The following is a 22,789-nucleotide window of genomic DNA, read 5'->3' on the forward strand; positions in this document are numbered from 1 at the left end:
AAAATTACTCTAGACATGCAAAATTAAACCTCACAGTGTAGTTGTCGTTTTTATATGTATTTTTAAATTATTCAGATCAGCTAGTGTTAGCTGCATAATCTAAGTTGTCTTGGACTGCTCTTGCAGTCAATGAAAAGAAACAGAAATATCCAGGAAATTTTATTTTTCCTACTTCAGATGCCTATTTTATACTAAAATGAGTGAGCAGGTATCCATCTCTCACTGCTTACAGAACAGTGTTGAACTGTAGAGGTGGAAGCTGAGGTAAGATGAGCCCTGCTTTCACTCTGGGCCCATGTACACATGACTGGCACAAGCACTAGGCATGAGGCATGGGGATTTCCCCCCTGCATCTAGAATTGAAGTCCTGTCTGCTGGGGAGTACCAGGTCTGTGCAAATTTATCACCTAAAGCTGTTTCCCCTCAGAGAGCTTGAAGAGGAGAAACCTGGCTCAGCTTGTGGGGAAACATAAGCTTTCTTTCATGCTGAGGTATGTCTTACCTGCTCCTGGGCACAATCACTTCAAAGCTTTCCTAGTGCTGAATGTTGTGGCATGTATCTCACAACACCAGGCTGCATGTCAAAAATAGAACTTAACCCCAAAGGCAAATGAATACTGCCAGTGTATTTCAGCAGCTTCTATACTGGGCTTCTGTAATACAGCTATGAAAACTGCGACACTTCAACAAAGGTTAAAAAACTTTCACATGAAATGGGCAATTAATTTGATTTTCTAAACAGTTTGATCTAGTGGGAGGTTAATAAGGGGTGGAAATTGTTTGTTCAGATCTCATTTAATGCTCAGGACTGTTCCTCTGAATTAAAGACATCATAAGCCAACCCAAATTTAAAAATACAGATGTTTTGTTGATCATTTAATGGTGTTTAATTGCCCAACATCTCTGCACTGAGAGAAAAAAAAACAAAACATGATCAAATCAGCTGAGAAGCCCTATTTGAAATGCAGGGGATTCATCACTGGATTTGACCCCAATTTTCTCTCAGATGTGAGACACTGACCTACACCAGTAAGTTTTCGTAGGGAAAGTTATACCATTATTGACATTCATTTAATCACTTCCCAGTAGGGTACTAAGCAGAGTGACATTCTAGGTCATGTGTGGGCCATACACCTATTTCATCATGCATTATTTTTTTAAAAAAAAAGCCACTGCTAAGGTGATAATATTATTAACTTGGTAAAAAAAGCAATTAAAATCTTCAAAGAGTGAACTTTCAAATAGCACAGCAACACTTAAATGTCATATTTCTGTTGCAAATGTATTTTTAATGATAACATTTCTTTGTAATGTAAATCAGCCGCCTCTCAATTATAACATTTTAATCAAGTTATTTCTCAATTGCTGCCTACCCATCAATGCCTACAAGTCCATCACATGTCATTCTGTAAAAGCATACTAATTACTTGATTATATTTTGGTCAAGTTTTGCAAATCCAACTATTTTCTTCAAGACAGCATATTATGCGCAGATTTGCCTGTCATGGGGGAGGGGAGAGCAGAAGACACATTTACCCCTCCCCTGCAACTTTAGCCTAATTGAAAATCCCTCAAGGGAGCCTAACATGTGGGACTTGATCCCAGAAACCGGAAAAAAGGAAACACGGGTACCCACACACTGCTTACCAGTATCTATAACACATGTCTGATGAAAAATACAAGGCTGAGCTACACAAATGGTTCAAAGCACATACCTCAAATGCAGAGCAGGATTTGATTGGGTAGAGGTAAATTTTGGCGATGGTGATGGGCTTGCCACCTTTTCTACACGTTGGCACTGCAGTCTCGGACACAGCTGCCCTTATGCTTTCTGCCTCAGGTTCCGGCGGCTGCCACCTGCCAGCTGTCTCTGCCTCAGATGAAATATTCCCGAGTTCTCTGTCAGAGATTTGCAGTACTGGAGACAATTTATCTGCATTGTTAAAAGAAAGGTGGTCATCTGGAACAGACTCTGTCATCGGCTTTGTAACCATCGGTAAAGGAATCTCAGTGTCTGACTTGGAGAGTCTGGTGGCTATGATGAAATTCAGAAAAGTCTGTGCATCTTCAAAGGAAGACATATAGCCAAAAGATATTCTCACAGAACCAGTGGGACGTCCATCAACTAGGTCTATGTTATCTCCACAGACATGGCCAGCCTAGGAAGAAAATAGGAAGAAAAACAGAGAGCTGTCATGACACTTGGCTTTTTTTCTCTCTAATTTTATCTAGTTATTAATGATTCTCTTGATTCTAACCTGAAAAATTGTGAAAAATAGAAGGTTAACTCATCAATAGGAAGAGAAAATGAAGAAAAAACCCTCAATCATCTTAAAATTTACTCAGACTGTGAAGATAATTTTGCTGCTTGTTCTATTCTACTCCAGGGGAAGAGATACTTCTCAAAAACATATCAAGAATCACAAAAAGGTTGTATGTCCCATGACTGTCAGCTCGGACAATCTCCAGGGTTATTCCAGTCTCACCTGCATAGTTCACTGAGATCAAACTGTGATGTTAAGCTCAGGAAAGTGAACAAACCATGAGACAGTTGATTTTTCTGGGGCAGTTTTCTCGATATTCATGTCAGAAGAGTGTCATTTTATACAATCAGTGGCTTTTTCATGGCTTGTGTTGAATATCCAAAAAGACAAGAACTAACTCATCTGCGATAGCAGCAAAGCCAGAGAACTTGAATCTAGAGCTCAGACATCCAAAATTACCTTGGAATATCTATCAAATCTGTCTTGCTGATCCAGTCAACATATTGCTTTCAGGATGAAGGGAACTAGTCTTTCATCTAACACTTCCTCCTTTGAAGAGCCCAAGTTTCCACTTTAAAAAATTTTGCTGAAAAATTCCTTGAATGCCCTATAGTGACCACCATGTAGATACCCATCTGATATGTCTCTCATACAAGACTCTATGGAAAATTCTCCCTTAAGAGCAAAAGTTCCTCATTCTTTAAGTGAGTCAGTGAGTGCTGCCACTCACCGCCAGTGAAACAAGCTAGAGTCCCCCTTTGTTCATCCACTTAATATTAGCTCACCAATGGACTTAAAATTTAGTCCTAACTCCGCATCCTATCCCTCAAGTGCAGAAGCTGTTGGGTTTTTTTTTCCCCAAGAATTTAATTTATTTACACATTTCTGTCACATTAAAAATGGATGTGTGAATAGTTTATTTGCATGAGGGGGTTTTTTAAAGCAAGAAATGTCACAGGACAGTGAACACAGATGCCATTTATGCAAGGAGAAATAAAACCCCTACATCTATGTCAAAGTATGCAACACAGTAGTAAATATTTTAATGCAATGTGATGTAGTTTTTATCCTTGACAACAGAGCAGAAGCAATATTTGCAAAATTAGGTTGCATCTGTTAATATACCCTCCTGTAACCCTTCTGCCAAGTATTGCTTGATTGACTGAGGAGAGAGGTTCCTACTGTGCAAGTAAGTAAACGAGTTTCTACATAACATTCTAAGAAAACTAACCACACTTCTCCAGGGACACTTGAAGACAGAAAGTCCTCCCTCACAGGCATTTTATCATGTAAAACTTCATCGGGGATGGAAGAATACACCAGCACCCTGGGAAAAGACAAAACTGAAATATACGTGCAAATAAGGTGATAAAAGATGCCTTCCTCTACACATTAATGTTGTCAATAACTCATCCCGATCCTTCTAAAAGCACTGATGGGAATGGAATGTCCCAAAATAACGACTGTGTAACTGTACCACCACATTATACAACCTTTGGTGATTAAGTGTCTCTCCATAAATTTAACTTTAACCTATCCCCATTTAAATGATACAGACCTAAAAGAAGTCACTCACTCCTTAGCAAAATCCTCCTTGTATAAGGAGATCTAAGAGTACTGCTGCTGGTTATTTGGCATTTTTCACTTCAGCAAAAGGGTAGACCCTTTTTTTTTGTTATCTCAGAGGAGAGAGCTTCCATGGCAAGTCGAAGCGCCCTTTTGCCAAGGAAGGTATTAAAGAACTGCAGCAGTCATTAAGAACTTGTGCTATAAGTCCTGCATGTAAATTTGCAAAATTATCTATATGTCTCTGTGAAATTATAAGAGAGCGATAATATAATTACAACTATTAGATTTTTTTTTTACCTTTTGAAGAACACCATTAATAAATTTTTTGATTGTTCTGAATTAATTTACTGTAATTCCACACTCTGACAAATATGCAGACAGGAAGCCTCCTCCACTTCACCGTAATACATCCTTTTAATGACAGTTTATGGAAAACATCAGTAATCTTGGAAACAGTCTTTACATTCATATTCTAGAAATCTAATCGAAGCAGATGTCATCTAAATTTGCTTCATTCTCGGAGATTCACTGTGCATTTGCCTTTATTTTTCCTGTCCAATTTGCATACGTATTTTAAATTGTAATGCCCAACAGCAACAGGTCTGCAAGACTTGAACACTATTATGTACAATAATTAATTAGAATACTTAAACAAAAACATGAGAGGACTTGTCCAGGAAATTCTGTTCTGCTGGAAGTCTGGATATCACGCAATTCCAAAACCAAACAAGAAGGACAATTTTCCTATTCTCCAATAAAATAATAACAAGCAACACATACTTCTCTGCATCCATCAAGTGATTTTGTTTCAATACCTCATTTCAATGAACTGAATTTCAGTTAAGTTAGTTCTTTAACGAGGCAAGGGACCTGAAAGTTTGTAGAAAGCAAGTCAAATTTAACTGCATTCCTAAAGTCACATAGATTCAAAGCCATGGGATGTGATACACTTAAGCTTTTAACTTCTAATCACATTCAGAAACTAACCTGCAGGTTCCTTTGGATGTCCTCATTGCTTATGTCCAAATGCATCTGGCAGGCTCCCGTGTTACAGAAGCAGCCTGTGCGAACATATATGTTGTGGAGACTCGCCATGCTGTCCACCTTCCCAATCCCGCAGAAGACATAGAAGAAGAATGAAAAATAGACATTTTCAAGTTGTGGTCAACAAGATACGGTGCTTTAAAGATAGAAATCAATGGAGGTAAATTATGTTTCTAAACAATTAACAACTTACTGTAGCTTTTACTATTCCCATACAGATTTAGTATTTTTCAACTTAGTTATTTCAGCTAGAAGAAAACGGTGGTAGGAGCAGAGATGTTCATTTATCTCAGCATTGAGCAAGTATTTCGCACAAAACATACACAATGAGGTCCTGAGCCTGTAAATGCCAGTACATCTGCTGATTTTTAGAGCCGTGAACAGGTTTATTCACATTAGTGCTGCTAATTACAGACCTGCAGCCAGGTGTTATGCAGTGTCTTGACAGAGCCATCACCTGCAACTGCCTCCAAAGAGAGACTGAAGAGAAGCCCGGGGCACCTTTTCAGGTAGCTGAAGAAAACCTTGTGCTCCAAGGATCTGAAACTGCAAATCTTCATTACAGAAACTGATAGCATCTATGGGATTTTGGCACACAAGTGCTGGAAGGATCAGCCCCTCAGTAAGCAGTAACATTTGCCAGGACAGGGAGTGAACTGGAATGTCTCCTTGAGTCTTGCACATACAACCCCCCAATCTACCAAGTCCCTGGTGCATTTCTTCCTCGTGCTGTTTGGCATTACACCATTTCTTTATCATCCACTGAATAATGAATGGGAAGAAATACAATACTTGATGACAAACTAGCATGAATAAATTATGGGAAGGAATAAAAATGATGTGCAAAGAGAACAGAAGAATGTGCCCATATGTGCCTCAGAAGGAGATATATATATGCATGTGCTGGGAGAACAGCACTGCAAGGGATACGGATTGTCAGGGTTTTCATAGCACAGCTAAGAAACAAGGGAAGTACACCACAGGGATCCTCTTAGCACAGCTAAGAAACCATGGAACCTCACTGCAGGGACCTGGAAATGCTTTATATTGATCTCAAAAGGCAACAGCAGCAGCTGATAAGATTAGCTTAGCTACCATCAGTTGTTTTCTTGACAAAAAATGATGAGCAATCCTGGTCAAGACTGCAAGAAGGGAAATACAAATGCATGAAATCTGACCCCCCACCTCTACCACAGGCTCCCAAGAAAATAACTTTCATTAGCCTCTTTGTGCTTTTGCTCCTTTTCTATGAAAGGAGAGCTGAGTGCCCTGCGAATGACCATGCTGCAGATTCAGGGGACTCCGCTGTACCAGGGGCAGAATTTTCCATGCAGGAAGCTCGGGCTCAGCTGGATGCACAGCAACATCTCAGCTTAAAGGGGCAGGAAAGGGAGTGTCAGGCAACCCATACTAACCACTTCCCTAACTGAGCTCAAGGTATCAGTATAAATACCTTGTATAAATATCAGTTCGACCTAGCTTTTGTAGTTGGCTAAATCTCTACTGCCTTTTATTATTTTTAACATAAATTCCCTTTGTACAGGACAATGGCCCAATAAGTATACCAAACACTTTCTGGTATAATTCAGTCCTTCTTTTGTCTTGATATATCAATCTTCTGTCTTCTGATATCTCTGAGTTTAACTGTGTGCACCAAGTACCTTTAAAGTCACTATCTCAGTGACTAGAAAACCCAAGCCTTCTGTCAGAACTTACTCCATAATGAATTAATTCAACCTAAATAGTATTTAGCTCTGCTAAAAGCAGATCCTGCTTATTTTTCATGTGTGGAGCATAAGAGCCTCTGCACAAAAATGTGATGTATACAAAAAAATTCTGCATTGCTATAGTGCACAAGTTCTCAAGTTCACATTTAAATGTGTTCTGCACCACCAGTTCAGTTCAAAATTGTTTGATTGTCCAACACAGATATAATCAAAATAATTCCAAATATACAGACTTGGAACAAGAGTATACAATCAGCCCCATGATCCCTACTGATGATTAATGCCGTGGAGAATGTCTTCTGTTTAAAGCATGTTTCTCAAATTGAAGTTTTAGTAAAAGGCATCTGTTGAGAGAGACTGTTGTGGTGCCGCTAGCTTTGTTTTGTCAGAAGACTTCAATATGGGAGTAGTGACATTTTCTTGACGTCTTTTTTCATTTACATGAGAAAAGTTGTCATTCTGCCATAGCTTGGTTTGTCATGGTGCTAGTGGCTTGTGGGTGGATCTGCTGTTCTTTTAATCATGACAAGCAAGGCAAAAATCATGACATACTGAAATTGTACAGTGTTTGGGCTTATACAAAAGCCTTTAATTTTTTTTTTTTTTTACTATTAATACTTTTAAAAAGAAACATTCCTGGGGCAGCCTTGTCCATCAAAATGTATATAGTGTAATAGAGTTTCTGTGACACATCTTCAAAGAATTGCACAAAAGATTTTTTTTATTTTGTCAAATAAATTATTACTGTTCTTTAATGAACAGTTATTTTGTTCTAGCTATGCAATCCAATCCTCACAATAATATTTTAATTGTAATATATATCAATCTGTACATTAGACAAGGACTACTGAGACATAAAAACATGATCATTAGAGGAACATGAGAGTTGTGATTCAGGAGAAAAAAAAAGTTATGAATAGCTTTAGTACTAACTGAAGTTCATTATCACCAGTGTGATAATGTGCACAGATCTTGGGAATGTGATACACACTTTTCACTGGAAACAATGACACCAGTAAAGAACCAGTAAAGGGAGCACTACAAAAATATCTGTCCCTTGAATAGACACTTGGTTTTCACTTGGACTTATGTTTTGATTTCTTCTCATTTAGTTTCACCCTAGAAATACACTACTTGGGGAATTAATTTTATCTTTCTCTGCAGTGCTAGCACATAGCAAAACAAACAGAATTTAAAACATCTGTTACAGTTATTTCAATGAAGAAAAGCTTCCTTAAATAAAGCACATCTTTAAAATTGCCATAAGGAGCAATAATGGATATTGAGCTCAGGGTTATGAAATACAGAACACCACTTGCAGCTCTTTCTGTAACAGCAGAGACTGACTTTTGGGAGCCAGGAATGCGTTCATCAATGTAATGATGGATACACAGCTTAATGTACTTGGATTGTCGGTTTTGGTGATTCCCTGGGTCAGATACTTGGAATTATTGTGCTTTTAGAGATTAAAGACTACAATTAAACTGCAAAACAAACACAGAGATCTTGCAGCACTTTTACTGATTTCAGTCAGTTAGGACACAGTAATCAAGCCATCATGCTATCTTACAGTTCCTTCTGTCTCTCAAAGCCCCTTGGCATTCATTACTTCTTCTGAAGCTCTTTACTGTAGCCTGGCCCTGTAGAGTGCTTCACACCCCAACACTTACGATGGCACATTCTCTTGATTTTTGACAAGCAAAATGTGCTTTCCACACTTCCAAGTCATGGTCTTCAAATTCAATAAAGATAGATAAAAGAAGTTCGCTTAAACCAATTGTTAAAAACAGTTAATTTTTTTCCATCAGTGAGCTTTCCTTTAGCATTGCCAGATTGATCAAATGTTCACATTTCGGGTTTTTTTTTTTTTTCTTAGTGCTTTATCTGATACATACAATTTTTTTAAAAAATACAAAAAATATTGAAGTGGAGAGCTTTCACTTTAATGCATTACCCTACAGTAGTCCCCTCTTGGAAATCTGGTATTTTAGTTGATGCTCATCAGCTGGAAAGCTCTGAGAAGAAATGAGATTCTGGTCTGTTCTGCTTTCCCATTCCCTGTCACACAATGCACTGGTGACTTCTGTGTGTTTGCTAAATGACTGGCTTCTGCTAACCATTCACTTCTGCTAACCATTCGTGAATGCTTTAGAAACCCCTGCTGAAGTCATTCCAATAGGATGCAATTGTGTAGCTTTTATTCAAGCAAGTACTTATTTGTCTAAGTTATCTTACTGAGTAGCACAAGAATTATTCACATGAATAAAGGAACTTTTAAAAATGTATCATGAAGTGTTCTGAAAAAAACATCATCTAATTGAATACTGGCAAGTACTGTCCTTCAGGAATTGGGATTAGGACTTCTCTTTCTGCTTTCTACAATACCAATGCCCAAATATCAGAGCAGTTTCTCTGTCTGATGGATTTGCTCATTACAAGGATTTCAGCAGCACACCACTGATGGCTGGTTATAAAACAGACTTCATGATGCTGTTCTCCAGATCCACTGGCAAATTAATTCACTGATTCATAGCATGGAATTGGAGAGAAAGTAAGCTAGCTCTTTCTGTCATCCAGCATTTGACTGTGAAACACTGTTGCTGATGCAAATGCATACTTAATCTTGTTTAATACAATTTAATAAGAAGTAGGTCAGAAGGAAAAAAAAAATCAGTACTTGTTTCCGAATCATTTAGTTGGGGGGGGGGGGTGGTGGATGGGAATTTTAGTTGAGTTATGGTATCATTAACTGTTTTAACTGCATAGTTTTCTGCAATAAGGCTTTTATTATTTTTTTTCCATTTCAGAGAAATAATTTCTATGTGGGCAGATTCCCTCACTATTGAGTAATCTGATCCTTTCCTTTTTGCCTCTCTAGTTGTTGACAATGGTTTAGATTAACCAAAGAGAGGATGTATATCTCTATTCAGTCTTCTTCCATTCATCACTTACTCAGAGCAAAATCCCTTCAGTAGAAGGCAGTGAAGTATTAGACAGAGATATTGAAATTTACTAAAATCATCAAGCTCAGTGTCCTGAATATACTTACTCAGTATAAATGCTATCTTATCAGGAACTTTACAGTCAATGTGATCATTTTCTCAGCTAGTTTTAAAGACAGTCAAATAGCAGGTAAGACTGCATGGGAGAGAAGCAGGCTGGAAAGATTAGCATAATTCAAAATATGCAAGTTTCCACTCTGCAGGAATTCTCACTTAGGAGATGCCATATATATAGTGAACTTTTGCTTCTTCATGCATAAAGGAAAACAATGATTTTAATTTCTGAGAATCAGAAGCTAGAAGATTTCTAAAGGATAGGGTGGCTATAAAAACAAAACAAAACAATGAAACACAGTCTAGTTAATGGTTGACCTAACATTTTTTTCAACTGGTTTTTCTTTCCTTCTGTATATAAAAGCAAATTTGGCATGGACTTATTTGAGCATATGTAAACTTCATGGGTCCAAGATCCATCTATTTGAAATGGAACAGACTGATGAGCAAGCTAAACAGCTTGGTTTTCTTTCTTTGATTTGGTATCTTAATGACCATAGGTTTCTCCAACCAATGATACCTTCTCTGGTTTTTTTGGTTTTTTTTTCCCCTCCAGTTCAAACTGCATTCATTGAAAATAAAAATCTGGTATGCTAAAATGATATCAGGGAAAGGATGGATTTCAGGAAGAAAGCAAAGCAAAGGAACTCAAGCCCTCTGTGGTTTCCTAACTGACTTCAACAAGGCATCCTCTTGTGAGTCATAGGAAAACATCTGTATCCCTCCATCCCATTGAGCATCCCCAGCTATTTTGTAAGCTAAAGGCTTTCAGTTAAATTGATGCTAATCAGAAATGTTGAAGCAAGAGGAAAACCATACTAAGCTATAACCCATATCAAGAAGGATAAAGGGGAATGTAGCAGACTAATACAAGTGGAAATAATGCCTAGGAATAAAAATGTGCAGTGCATGCTACTGAAGGTCCAGTGACATAGGTTTAATTCATGTCACAGTCAAAATCTCCACCTTTTCCTCTTTCTTTTAAAGCACTTAAATCCTCTTCTGTCTGTATTTAACCCCTGAAAACAAGGATAATAGAACACAGGAAGGTTGTGGGGTCAAATTTCCATATTCCTTTTAATTACAGCCACAGGATCCTATACAGTGGTGTGGTAGGGCAGAGGGGTGAGGGGGTAGGAAGGTGCAAAGAAAGAAGCAGAGTAATAGAGAAGGTGGGGCCAGTCTCTTTTTCTCTTCAATGGATTCAGATGGTGGACTGAAACTAGACACTGCTTGCATTCAAAGGCAGCTTTTACCAAGATCAAGGACAAGGGAATCCAGTGGAAGCTGTCAAAAGTGCAGTCCTTTTCCTGGTACCATGTGGTTTTTTTCCATATTTCTCCCATATGGCAAAGTCTGTAGTTTAGAGCCACAGTTTGGCCCTGTTACTGAACAGAAAATATTTAGCCTCCCTCATTCATCTCGGATGCTTTCATCTGAACAACTATGTACGTCTTTCTTTTATCTCTTTTCGTTTCCTTAGCAACGTGCAAGGACACTCCAGAGAAACAGTGTCAGACAACACCTTCAGTATAGTCTTTCATGAGGCTTTCTAACCTTGATCAGCTCTGATGTGCAGTTTAATAGTAGGCAATTTCAAGCACACTAACTCACATGTGTCTTTGTCCCCCTGCAACAAGATATAACAGAAGATATAACTCAGCCTGTGCTCTGTCACTACTACCTCAACAAGTAGAAAGTTTCATTACCTACTGACCAGATCTGCATTTCTCACATTGAGCCTTTGAAGTACAGCACCTCCTTATGTTCAGCCAGTGATCAACACTCATGATTATGTTCAGACCTAGATCAATGAAGCTGACTCCTATATTGTGAGCTCCTTTTTGGAAGGGCTGTCTTTGATCACTCAGTGCCATGTCACAAAAGCAAAGATCCAGACTGTAATGATTTCTTGCCAGTTTGAAGAAACAAGGCGCCATTTATTGACATGCCAGTGTGGTTTACTGCATTGCTGCTATCTCCCTGGTCCAAGACATCCAGAGCACAATTGGAAACTAATTGGAGCCAAGGAAATCAGTATATGTTCAATAGGAATCTTCAAAAAATCTTTTTGTCCTTATAATCCTGTTTGCATTCTATTGTGCTGGTCCATCTGCCATTCCTAGCTTCCTGAAATCAATGGCTAAATCCATAGCTAAAAATCAATAGTGAGTAATCACTTCAGCAATTTTAGGTAGCTATTGGGAAGATGGCCAAAAATCCCATTAAGCAAGTTAGAGAATATTTTTCTTTCCCTGAGTCATCAAAATTAATATAATGAGTGGTTCTGCTTCTAAAAGCATTAGTGTAACTAGCTCAGAGTCATATGACCATTGCTGAAAAGCCATTCTTAGCTGGAATTAAAAAATGCTGGATTTCCATTTTCTGTGGCCCAGATGAAAAAATGCTGCACTTACAAAACTGAATGATTGTTTTACATGGAAGTAAAAAGAAACAGATTGGAAAAAGACCCCTGAAAGGATTAAATATGAAGAGCAACAAAGATGTCTTGCTTAATAACTTTCTATGAAGATTTATTTCAAATAGGTTAAATGTAGGAGGTTTCCCCCTTCATTGCTTGTTTTCTCTTGTAGGGATGTGGTGTGAATTTCCAGACAAGTACTGACAAATAGTACCAGGCTCTGGTCAGTCTGATCTAATTAACCTGGTATCAACTTCCTGTGCATGGGAAATGCTCGGTGTTTTTTTTTTTTTTTTTTTTTTTTTTTTTTTTCCACTGCTGTAATTCACATGTTGCTATTGCTTTAATTCTGTACCCATACACCATGTGTACAGTGGGCTGGGGATGATCTTCTAGTGAAACTAAAAATATCATCTAAGACACAGACAGCAATTATTTAGGGAAATCTACCCACTTCAGGTATTGCCCTTTTATCAGGTAATAAAGATAAACAGTGATATGAATATGTATTGAACCAGCTGTCTGTATGCACAAATGCATCCGCCACTTGATATCTGAAGATTTGACAGTATTTAACATATTTTCTCTCCACTTCTGTGAGGTGAGAGTAAATTGGGAAGATAAGGTATTCAATCCCTCAAGGTGACACTGAAAGCCTACAGCAGAAGGAGGGCATTTCACCTGGCTGTTGCCAGGTCCTGGTTACTAATCTAAGTCCAGCTGAAACATTCCTTCAGATATTACTAAAAGAAAAGGAGGCTTTAAAAAGAGAATATTGTAAAACCAAATCAAAGAAAGTGTACTTACAGTATGAATGCACTTCTAGGACTGGCTATCACCATGATATTTACCTAGAGTAGCTATTTTTTTGTTTCCCATCCTGCCTCACACCATTTTGTCCCATGTTACTTTTGCTTGCAGACCTGTCCAAATACAAGCAGAACAACTTCTACCTGCCTATACTGCTCTGTCTCTTCCCTCGTCACACCTCACTCATACAACACTGCTTCATGCTTCTTGTCCAATTCTTCTTTCATCTTGGACGTCTGAAATCCTCTTTTTTTTATGCTTTTCTGCACAAACTAGTATCACTTTCTTTGCCCAGTACATTTAATAATGGATTTCAGCTGCAGTGAGAGAAATTTAGTTCAATTACCAGGAAATATATTGCAGTACTGAATATAGCTAAGTTCCAGAACAAACTGCCTCTGGTAAGAAAGGTTTGAGGAAAGATGACCATACAATTCTAAGATATATTTTTCTCCTACATCTCAAACCATAGGGTTGAATTTAGCTCAGCTGCTAAGCTGCTTACAAGACAATTAACTTACACAGAATGCTCTGGATACAGAAGGATAAGTGGGGTTAAAAGGAAAACAAAATTTTGTTTATTATGGGAGTCTTATTCTGATTTTGCCTTCTTCAAGCAAGGTGCAAATAACACCAAGGTTGTAGATTTTATCCCTGTATGGGCCATTTACTTAAGGTTGGACTTGATGATCCTTGTAGGTCTCTTCCAACTGAGAATATTCTGTGATGTGGAACTAAAGATTATACTCCTAACATATACTGCTAGCAGAAAGAGGCTAGCATAGTACAGAAGGTGCCACAGTGTGTGGTTGGATGTAAGTGATTTGAGGCCACACGTTCCAATGGAAGACCCTGGTCTTCACTTCAGAATGACAGAAAGCAAGGGAGAAAAGGAAAAACCCAGCAGTGAGTCATCGAGTCAATCCTTACATTACATTAATTCAAGGGTGCTTGAGATGGAAGAAAATGAGTGGAACAGTGGATACATGCTATAGTAAGAGCAGTCATCCAACCATTTTATAGATTTATATTGAGGGGATGCATACTAGAAGTTGTCTCTTGAGAAATGTTGATTTTTTCCTTTTAATTGAGAAATGGGTGAAGAAAGTCAACTCAAAGCCTAGACTTCCCTTCACTCTATCTAGATTGATAAGAGTGAGCCAGGACATGCTAATGTAGGCTCCTAGGCAAAACTGATTATAATCTATGTGAGCAGGGTTCTCAGTCTTGAGAGGCAAAACTCATTCATATGCAACACCGCAGAAGAGCCTTCCTTAGGCAAACCAAAATGTTTACATTCTCTGTCTTTGGCAGCTATTCCTGTTACAGCAGTTTGTCTATCACACTCAAGTGTGAAGTGGTAGGCAGGAAGGCTGAGACTGCTAATGGACTGATGCTCATTCTCTCCCTGACAGGATCGTTAGGGGACATGGCAAGCATACATGAACACCAAGGGAGCTTTTGCAGGTAAGCCAATCACAGCAAGTTACTTGTGCTTAGGTTCAGGCTCCAAGCTAAGGAGGCAGTGTGAAAAAGCAGAGTAGGGATGGATGCTGGTAATCCACAGCTGAAAAGTGAAATGATAGTCATTTTTCAAAAGACAGCCATGATGGTTTGTTCACTTTTTAAAGCCCATTACTGGCTCCATTACACACAGGAGGAGAAAAGAATATTGTCTCAGAAGATCAGAGTGGAAAAAGAAAAAGTTTGATAAGGGAAGGGCTATTTTTCACTACTGGCATAACACTGAACCGAAAGTTGTGGCTGGGTAAGAGCTCTCCAGTGCATACAATTCAACAAATGTTTCAGATAAAATTCCATGTGGCCATCTGTGTCTCCCATCTCTTTCCCTTCTTCTGGCTTCTGAACTGACTTTCTAGAATAAAATGTGAAGGGATTATAAGATTACTCTGCAATTATCTACTGCATATACAAAGAGAATTTCACAGGTCTCATCTCGCTATCAAAATGAAGAGAAAGTTTTATAAATTATATTAGCATTGAAGGTCTCCCAGAGCAGAGATGATGTTTTTTCACATCTGCAAATGTGAAGAGAACATACAACATTTGCACTTTGACCCAGTTTATAACAAATCCACTTTTTTTGTATGATTGTTGTTTCAAATCTGTGTTGTTCTCTTATGACTGTTCTATCTCTTTGACATTCAAATCAGGTTGGACTTCATAGAGTCCTGTGAAAGTTTTTGCTAAAATAAAACTTTTTAGTTTTTTGAAAAGGATGCAAATTGAAGCTGAGTCATTGCTGTCAGTTTCGAGAAGCTGGAAAAGACTTGGGAATGACACAACACATGACATCCATATATGCTGAAGGCTGCAGATATTCATTGTTTATGAATGAGTTGATGATTCTCTGTGTGAAGAGTTTGCTGCATTAACCCAGCACATGTATATATCTGTAACACCATCTTTTGTTACATCACAGGACCTCTTTAAAGTCTAGGGCTGTTTGCTTTCTCTTTTCCACAAGGAAGCAGAAGATCGACAGCTTGCTGCTTTTAATGTCAACTCATCCGCTTCTATCCTGCAGAGGTCCTTCATCTCTACCCCTGCACTTTTGCACCTTTCCAAATTACCAGTCTGTCATCTGTCCAGACTTCATTAGCAGCAAAAACTATAATGCCGGGGAATTATCCATTCTTGACTAGACAAGTATATATAAAGAAGCCATTTGGCAAAAAGGCCATCTTTACATCCTGGGCCTGTCAAGTACTCATCATAATTCAACCCCTATTCATAACAGGGGCTTTTTGATGCTGCAGTGCAAGTAAACACTTAACAAAATGACAGAGGTGCTACTGCAGAGGACAGGCATCTTGTGTGAAAAGAATACAGGTGTCCTCCCAAGTGATTTCAAGAACAAATTACTACCAATAGTAGTCTATGAGACAGCTTTACTGAAGGAAATAATTTTCATGAAAAGTATTTGGTGCAGCTCAAAGGAGGAAATTTAATGCCGTTTTAGTGCTCAAAGATGAGAGGTTTACGGAAATTTCAAAACTGGAGTAGTTTTATTTCTAGATAAATAAATGCTTCATGAAAAATCTAAATTAAAACCAAAGCTTTTGAGTGACTATTGTTGTTTGGAGTCCACAAGTCCCTCTTATTTAATTGTTTTAATTACCATTTAGAGCAAAACTCCCTAAACTAGTAATTAAACTGTCAATTAAACCAATGATACATATAGTATACAACACAAGTTTATTCCAAGTATAATATTCTAAGACAGTATTACCCTTCAACAGTCACAAAGAAATATTTAAACAAAAAAGCAATAGCAATTCAAGTAGCTTGCATAATTATTTCACTCCCACCCTATCCCTTAAATATTCTATATCATCTGTATTGGGACAGGAGGCTGTAAAAATTGCTGCCATCTCTGAGAGTACAATCATGGTGTGGTTATTTGTTTCTCTCTTTAATGAAATGCCTTCATTTGCTCTTCAGTGCTGCAATGAAGGTTTTACTCAAAGATGAACCTGAGATTGTGGCTATTTCTCTTGGTGCAATTAACCCTATGTATGTAATTCAAGAATGTTTGTGTTTACTGACACAGTCTTGTTAGCTCTGGTAATTAAGCTGATAAGACTGAGAAATGGATTTCAACCATATGAGCAGGTAAGAATAACTTCCTTCTTCATTGCTACACAGACGAAAGACATAATTTTTTTCTCTGTTTTCATTTTTCAGCAGTGGCATTACATGTCATGTATTTCACTACATGCCTTTCACATCCTAAATATCTTGGGCTTAGTTCAGAGTTTTAAATATCATGCCAATTATGCAAATCTTGAGGCTTAAATGTAAGCTTGGTATCCTCTGAAGACAGTGTCTACTTATGAAGTCTTTCTTGCCAATCTCAAGTGTTCCAAATAAACCGCTTCAATCTTTCTCATAATATTTCCTCTGGAATCAGCTGGCCATATTGTCCTTTTCAAGCTACCAAATGTTAATGTCCAGTCACACTGTGCTCTGCAATAGGCAATGGGCACATAACAATTGCCTGTCAGAAAGGCATATAGAACTGGTTTGATGCCTGGTTATAAGTAATTATTTATAGATGGTGTATCATCTATAAAGGAATAGAATGTTCTGTAATTGCTCTTTCAGTATACAAAGATATCCTGAGTCATTAACTGGTGTCCACTAGTAGTAGACATGTCAGACAGAAACATCATCCATTTTCCCCTTCATAAAAAATTCCCCCAAAACGTTTTCTGGGAGCCTGATGAAACCGTGTTCTGTTGACTCCATTGGATCGCATTTGGAGACTGCACAGTGAATCCACATTAATGTGCAGATCAAAGACATGACCAAAGCACAAGATATTATTTCACTAACGAAAAATTAACAGAAGTATTGGATTTAACTTTGATTCGAATAAACCCTTATAAATTTCGACATGCATGCAGGTATGAAGAGATTACATTGTCCGGATGAAGTTTACTTTCTGCTATATGTATTTTCTTTGTAACCATAAACAAGATGCAGCAAAGATTTTTCTCCCCTATAACTTCTATAAGGGGTCTATGAAAGAATTTCATTCCATAAAGTAGCCAATTTTATATATACCACACATATTGTAGCTTTTGAAAGAATAGTGCTTGTTAATTTCTAAAAAGTCATTAAATTGCACATTATTTTAATTAAACAAGGTACTGCAGATGAGATTGGGATGTGTTTGAAAATTTTGTAATTCTTCATTCCACATACACAAGAAATTTTCAGAATCTGGTGAACAGCACAATCCAGATGTTACAGATCAATAAAGGAGCTTTTTATGAGCAGTCACTAGCAAACAGGCACAATGGATTCATAAGGTTATGAAAGAATTTTTAATTTGAGGGAACAGTTGAGTTTTAAAAAGTGAAACGTGGATGAACCAATTTTACTAAGAAGTTGTGAAAATCAGAAATCAGAATAAAGGTTTTGATTTTAATCAAAGAACAGAAGCAACATTGAAGTGTTTAGGGAGTTTTACAAACACAGTTGTGTCAATAGCTCCAATTTTTTCTGAATATTGTCACACATATTGAAGGCTACATAAATAATTCCTAAAATGTGGACTGCTTTGAAATGAAATGTGGTGAACATTTGCCACTATTTGTTAGCATTGTCTAAAAAAAATGTATGTGAAAAAGTGTTTACTAAGTACACTACATTTAGCCATCCAGTGTTCATCAGCCTTAAAAAAAAATGTAAAACTCCACATTTGCAGGCTGCACAACAAGTGCTTCTCTTCTTCTCTCCCTTGTGAGAAATGGATCTTTTCTACTCTTGTAGACATATTTCCATGTTCCCCTCATTATCCTATTCTCTCAGGAAGCCAAGGGAAAAAAAAGAAGCAGTGAGTAAAATGAGCTTCTGCTGATGAGCAAGTGAGCTACTCTCCCCTGTGTGGCCCACTCCCTATGTGGTGCACAGCCACACACACACAGTTATGGTCACTCTTTGCTGAAGGGAGAAAAGCCCAATGAAACTTTATCTTAAAGATACTTGGTATACTTGACAGATAAAGGCTACAAAAAGCTGCCGAGAAAGACAGCATCTAAAGATTTCTTGAGCTTGAATCTCACTCTTTAGACTGATCATTCAACCTTATTCCATGGTTCCTCAGGAATATTACAAGAATGTAATTGTTACAACTGAAGGGAAAAGAGAACTCCTCTTTCATTGGTGACTGCAATATTCTGAGATCTAATTTTACTTGTATGTCAAAGCTCCAAGGCAGTCTCTTTATCAGCTTTTCCAGACTTGCTCTTCATTTCCCAATTTTGAGTACTCTAGGGAAGGAAGCCAGCAAAAGATCTAACTGCCTAGTCAATGTATCCTGTTAAAACAGTCCACTTCCAAACTTCCTATTTTGGAGTAATAAATCTGTAAGATATTGCCTCTGGCTACTATGCGTTTTGTAATGTGCTAGCACTATTTATTGGATTCTCTCTCTACTGCTTTTATATATGGTACAGAGCTGTGAAGAATCAAACCCAAAACCTCAGAAAGGACTACTGTGAATAAAATGTTTCTTTTAGGATAAAGAATGAATTGCGAATATGCTACAACAGAAACATAAACTCAAGTTAAGACAAGAGAAAAACATACCTGTGAAAACCCGAGCACTTCTCCATTTTCATCGAGCACATTAAAATTAATGATTGGACCTTGGACATCGGGATTGCTGAAGTCTGTATCACTGTAAATACGTACTACAGGAGCCCCATTGGCATATTTTAAGTTAGACAGCACAGTGTAGGTGTAGTGAGCTAATGCAAAAGTATGCTGTTTAATTTTCTCCATTCCACCTACAAAAGAAAAGTGCACATACATGTCAGGTGAATAATTTTTATGGCAACGTAAAAAAAGGAATTTTTTCAGAATGGCATAGTGTGGGGCAATTGGCACAAAATTGGTAGTTTTGTGTTTCTTTAAATGCATATGCAATTTTCAAATGTTTCTTTCCTCATGTAGAAGTTTCAGAAGTACTGTTGCACCAAGGATTTATCTATAGTTAATCTACTGTAGAAAGCTAAAGTTTCACTGAAACGATTTACAGGAATTACAAGATTTATACTTCCAGTCTATACATTAAACTAAGATGTTCTGGTACAAATAAATAGAAAAACAAATTTCTCTCCAGATCTGACTCTGGAGATCATGGGAACACAGCACAGAAAACAAACTGTTATGTCTGAGATAAAATAAAAATAATTAAATTCTAAATGTAATGACAGAATAAAAATGTCATTTTACAAGGAATTTACTTGAATAATGAGGAATTATTCTTCCACGACTTCTTTCTGTAGAAGAATAAAGGACATTGTGAATGCTTCATTGACTACACCCATGCAATCTCAGGGCTCAAGAGAACTTTACAGACAAGTTTTCACAAAACATGGCCTGGAAAAAGCATAAAGAGATTTTTTTTTTTTTTCTACACTGTGCAGTTTGGAAAAGAGAACTGCAGAGAATTCCTGACAGATGAAAATACCTTCAACATCTCTGCTCTTTGAGGAGAGGTTGTGTCTTTGCCAGATGTCCCTATTGAAGGAGCTTCCATTATGCACACTGTGCACTGCTCCATGGGGTCTACATCATGTGGAAAGAACAAAAACAAGTAAAGAATCACCAAAGACCTCTTGAAGTAGAAGAGCATTTTTCTTCCTGGGTTTTAGACCCGAAGTATTTTCTGTAATGCTGAGGATCCTATTTGAGGCTCATGAGCATGTTTCACCTTTTATTTTACCTTTTTATATTAACCTTTGTAACTATGAATCTCACATTTCTGTGCATATTACTTTTATATCTGAGCATCTGGAAACTTCCACACTTGAAATTTTGTAATCTTGTTGACTTCTGTGCCTTTATTCATAAAAAGACTGTGTCATTTATGAATGTATATAAAGGAAATAAAAGAGATATATTTCTCCTGACATGCAGCAGAACTGCAGCAGCATCTATTATTTCACTTCGAGTTTCTTTATTATGTGCTATCTCCTTTAGATAAGCTGGGAGAGCATACATTAAAAGCATAGTAACAGATTAGATATAAGGTGGAAGTACATTTTTTTTGGTGCTGAAGAATAATAAAGAGGAATAAGATATTTAATGAGATACTAACATGCAAAGCACTTGCAAGGAAGCATGCCAGCAGCTAATCAGTGCAATTTCTAGATGTTAGCCACAGTAAACTTGGCAAGCATCTCTAGAACATTTTGGTCTGAAAGATGATTTGTATTTTCAGAGTCTCCAAGAATAAAAGATTGAGTAGTCAGAAATGTCCTAGTCGTTGGGTAGAAGTTAAAAGTCTTGAAATAGCAAAAAAGAAAACCAAAACCGCACACAAAAAAAAGTTATTTCTGAGTATTTGCCAGAAAGTAGCTGTCTTAAGAGAAGTGACTGCCTTGTCAGCTTCTGAGATGTGTCTAATCTCCTGATTCAGAGCTTTTCCAAACTGTCAGGAATCTTTTAATAGAAGATTAAACTACTGTCCTTGTGCCTGGTTGAAGAAATCTCCTATTCAGAAATTTCAGTCACTCATTCACAGCAATCATCCTGCTATCATTTCTATATTGTTTTCAGCTATTCTCCTTTAAAGTTTCTTAATCACATTTCCTTGTTCATTAGTGAGTAGCTGATGAGCCTTTTAATTATTTATTCTGACAAATCCAAAAGCAATAGCCTGCAGTTGCTTTCTTGCCCTGTGATTGGAGAAAGGAAGCTGTTGCCAGGATCGCATATTTTTAAGTAGCAGAATAGGTGGTAATTAGGTCTGATGTCACAGAAAACCTTGTGGTAAAAATGCCAACAATCTGAAATTTATTCTGACAGAAAAAAGGATATATATTCAGAAAATAGCTGTGATTTATTTCTATTTTGTTCAACAAAATTATCTATACTGTGTATTACGTAAATCCAGTGCTTACCTCATCTCCCTTCTAGGGACAAGAATGTGAGCAAGAGAAAATAAAAACCAGAACAAATCTCTGTTTGAGAATAAAAGTAGTAACACATCATAAGCCTTTTGTAAGACTTACAATTCTGAAAAGGTCATTGATACTTCACTTTAAGAAGGTGCTAGGTAGGACTCAAGTGCCCTAACTCCTTCTCAGTTTAGGGATTTTATTCCTTACTATTGCATTATTTCATTAAGGTGAACTGCATCTGGTTGCTCCTAGAAGTTATTATAAAATAGGAACAATTTATGCATTCTGTAATTTGGTTCAGAATTAATCCCATGTCTAAATTACATCCGATGAAGTCTATCTACTACCATCCACTGTATTTATGTGTATAATACATAAATACCTTCAGCACAAAGAATGCTCACAACCCACAATCTGCACTCATCAGTAGCTTCTTTCTATAGCAGAACTGTAAGGATTTCTCTGTTAAAAAGAAAACTTCTGCATCTCTGTGGATTAATATGCCTCTTACTTTGTCTCCATGTGCATTTTTTGACATTACATTAAGCCAGACATGATCATTTAGTGAATTCCCTTCCCAGTAGCACTAGATTTTTCACACAAATTGTTGCCCCAATGAATGCCATATACTTCTGCAGTGGTAAACTTTTTGAGCAGAAGAGATTGCAAAGCAAGCTTGTACTTTTGCACACAAACTTCCTTGCCTAAGTATTCTAGCAAAGCTGTGGAGATGCTGTTACATCTCCTATTGCTGATGTATGTTTGCACACTACATCATTCTGATAGGTCACCACCACCTCAGACCTGCCATCCCATCCTAGGCCTCAGTCTGGGTATTGTTATGGAAATTAATACTGTTCAAGCATGGAAAATTCAGAGTGCCACTGCACTGCATAACCCATAGATAAATTTATAATGTCAGCTCTTCCATAGGAATTGCACGTGTGCATATGCCTCTCCACAGAGACTGTGAGATGGTTAAGTCATCTGGAAGAGAAAGAGAAGTTATGTCACAATTACAAGAGGGTAAAACCTATGTGCATTCAAACTATTCACAATTGTCATCATGGTATCGTAAATCCACTGCTTGTCTTGCCTGGTGATAACACCAAGTATTTGCATTAATTCTGTCTTGTTCTATGCAAAATAGAATGAGATTTTGTTTTACCAGTGGAATTTTATCTAATCAGAGAGGTCTGAGATATACACATGCCCAATAAGTATTCAGTGAAGAATGATTCTGAGTTAGCAGGGACCTGGTTTTGCATTACACAATGGCACACATGTAATAGCCTATAGTCTCCTCTCTGAAAGAACCAAGATTTCAGCAGCCCAAATGTTCAAATGTTAGTTCTTCCTGAAAGAGCTGTAGACAAACAGGCATATGTCAACACCTATAAAAGATTTTGAATAAAGAGATTAAGATAAAGCAGAGACTGGAAAAGAGTCTCTAGAA

General features: G+C 37.5%; 1 protein-coding gene across 1 annotated transcript in view; it reads right to left on the reverse strand.

Annotated features, from left to right (window-relative positions):
- MOCOS (molybdenum cofactor sulfurase) overlaps positions 1-22,789 on the reverse strand; it is a 203,077-nt gene that overhangs the window by 30,685 nt on the left and 149,603 nt on the right. The window contains exons 6-8 of the mRNA XM_066327179.1: positions 19,013-19,212; positions 4,821-4,937; positions 1,716-2,159 (exon numbers count right to left, since the gene is read on the reverse strand). Of these exons, the coding sequence (XP_066183276.1) occupies positions 1,716-2,159; positions 4,821-4,937; positions 19,013-19,212 (761 nt within the window). The remainder of the gene's footprint in view (positions 1-1,715; positions 2,160-4,820; positions 4,938-19,012; positions 19,213-22,789) is intronic.

This window comes from Sylvia atricapilla, chromosome 1, assembly GCF_009819655.1.
Source record: "Sylvia atricapilla isolate bSylAtr1 chromosome 1, bSylAtr1.pri, whole genome shotgun sequence".
Taxonomy (NCBI): Eukaryota; Metazoa; Chordata; class Aves; order Passeriformes; family Sylviidae; genus Sylvia; species Sylvia atricapilla.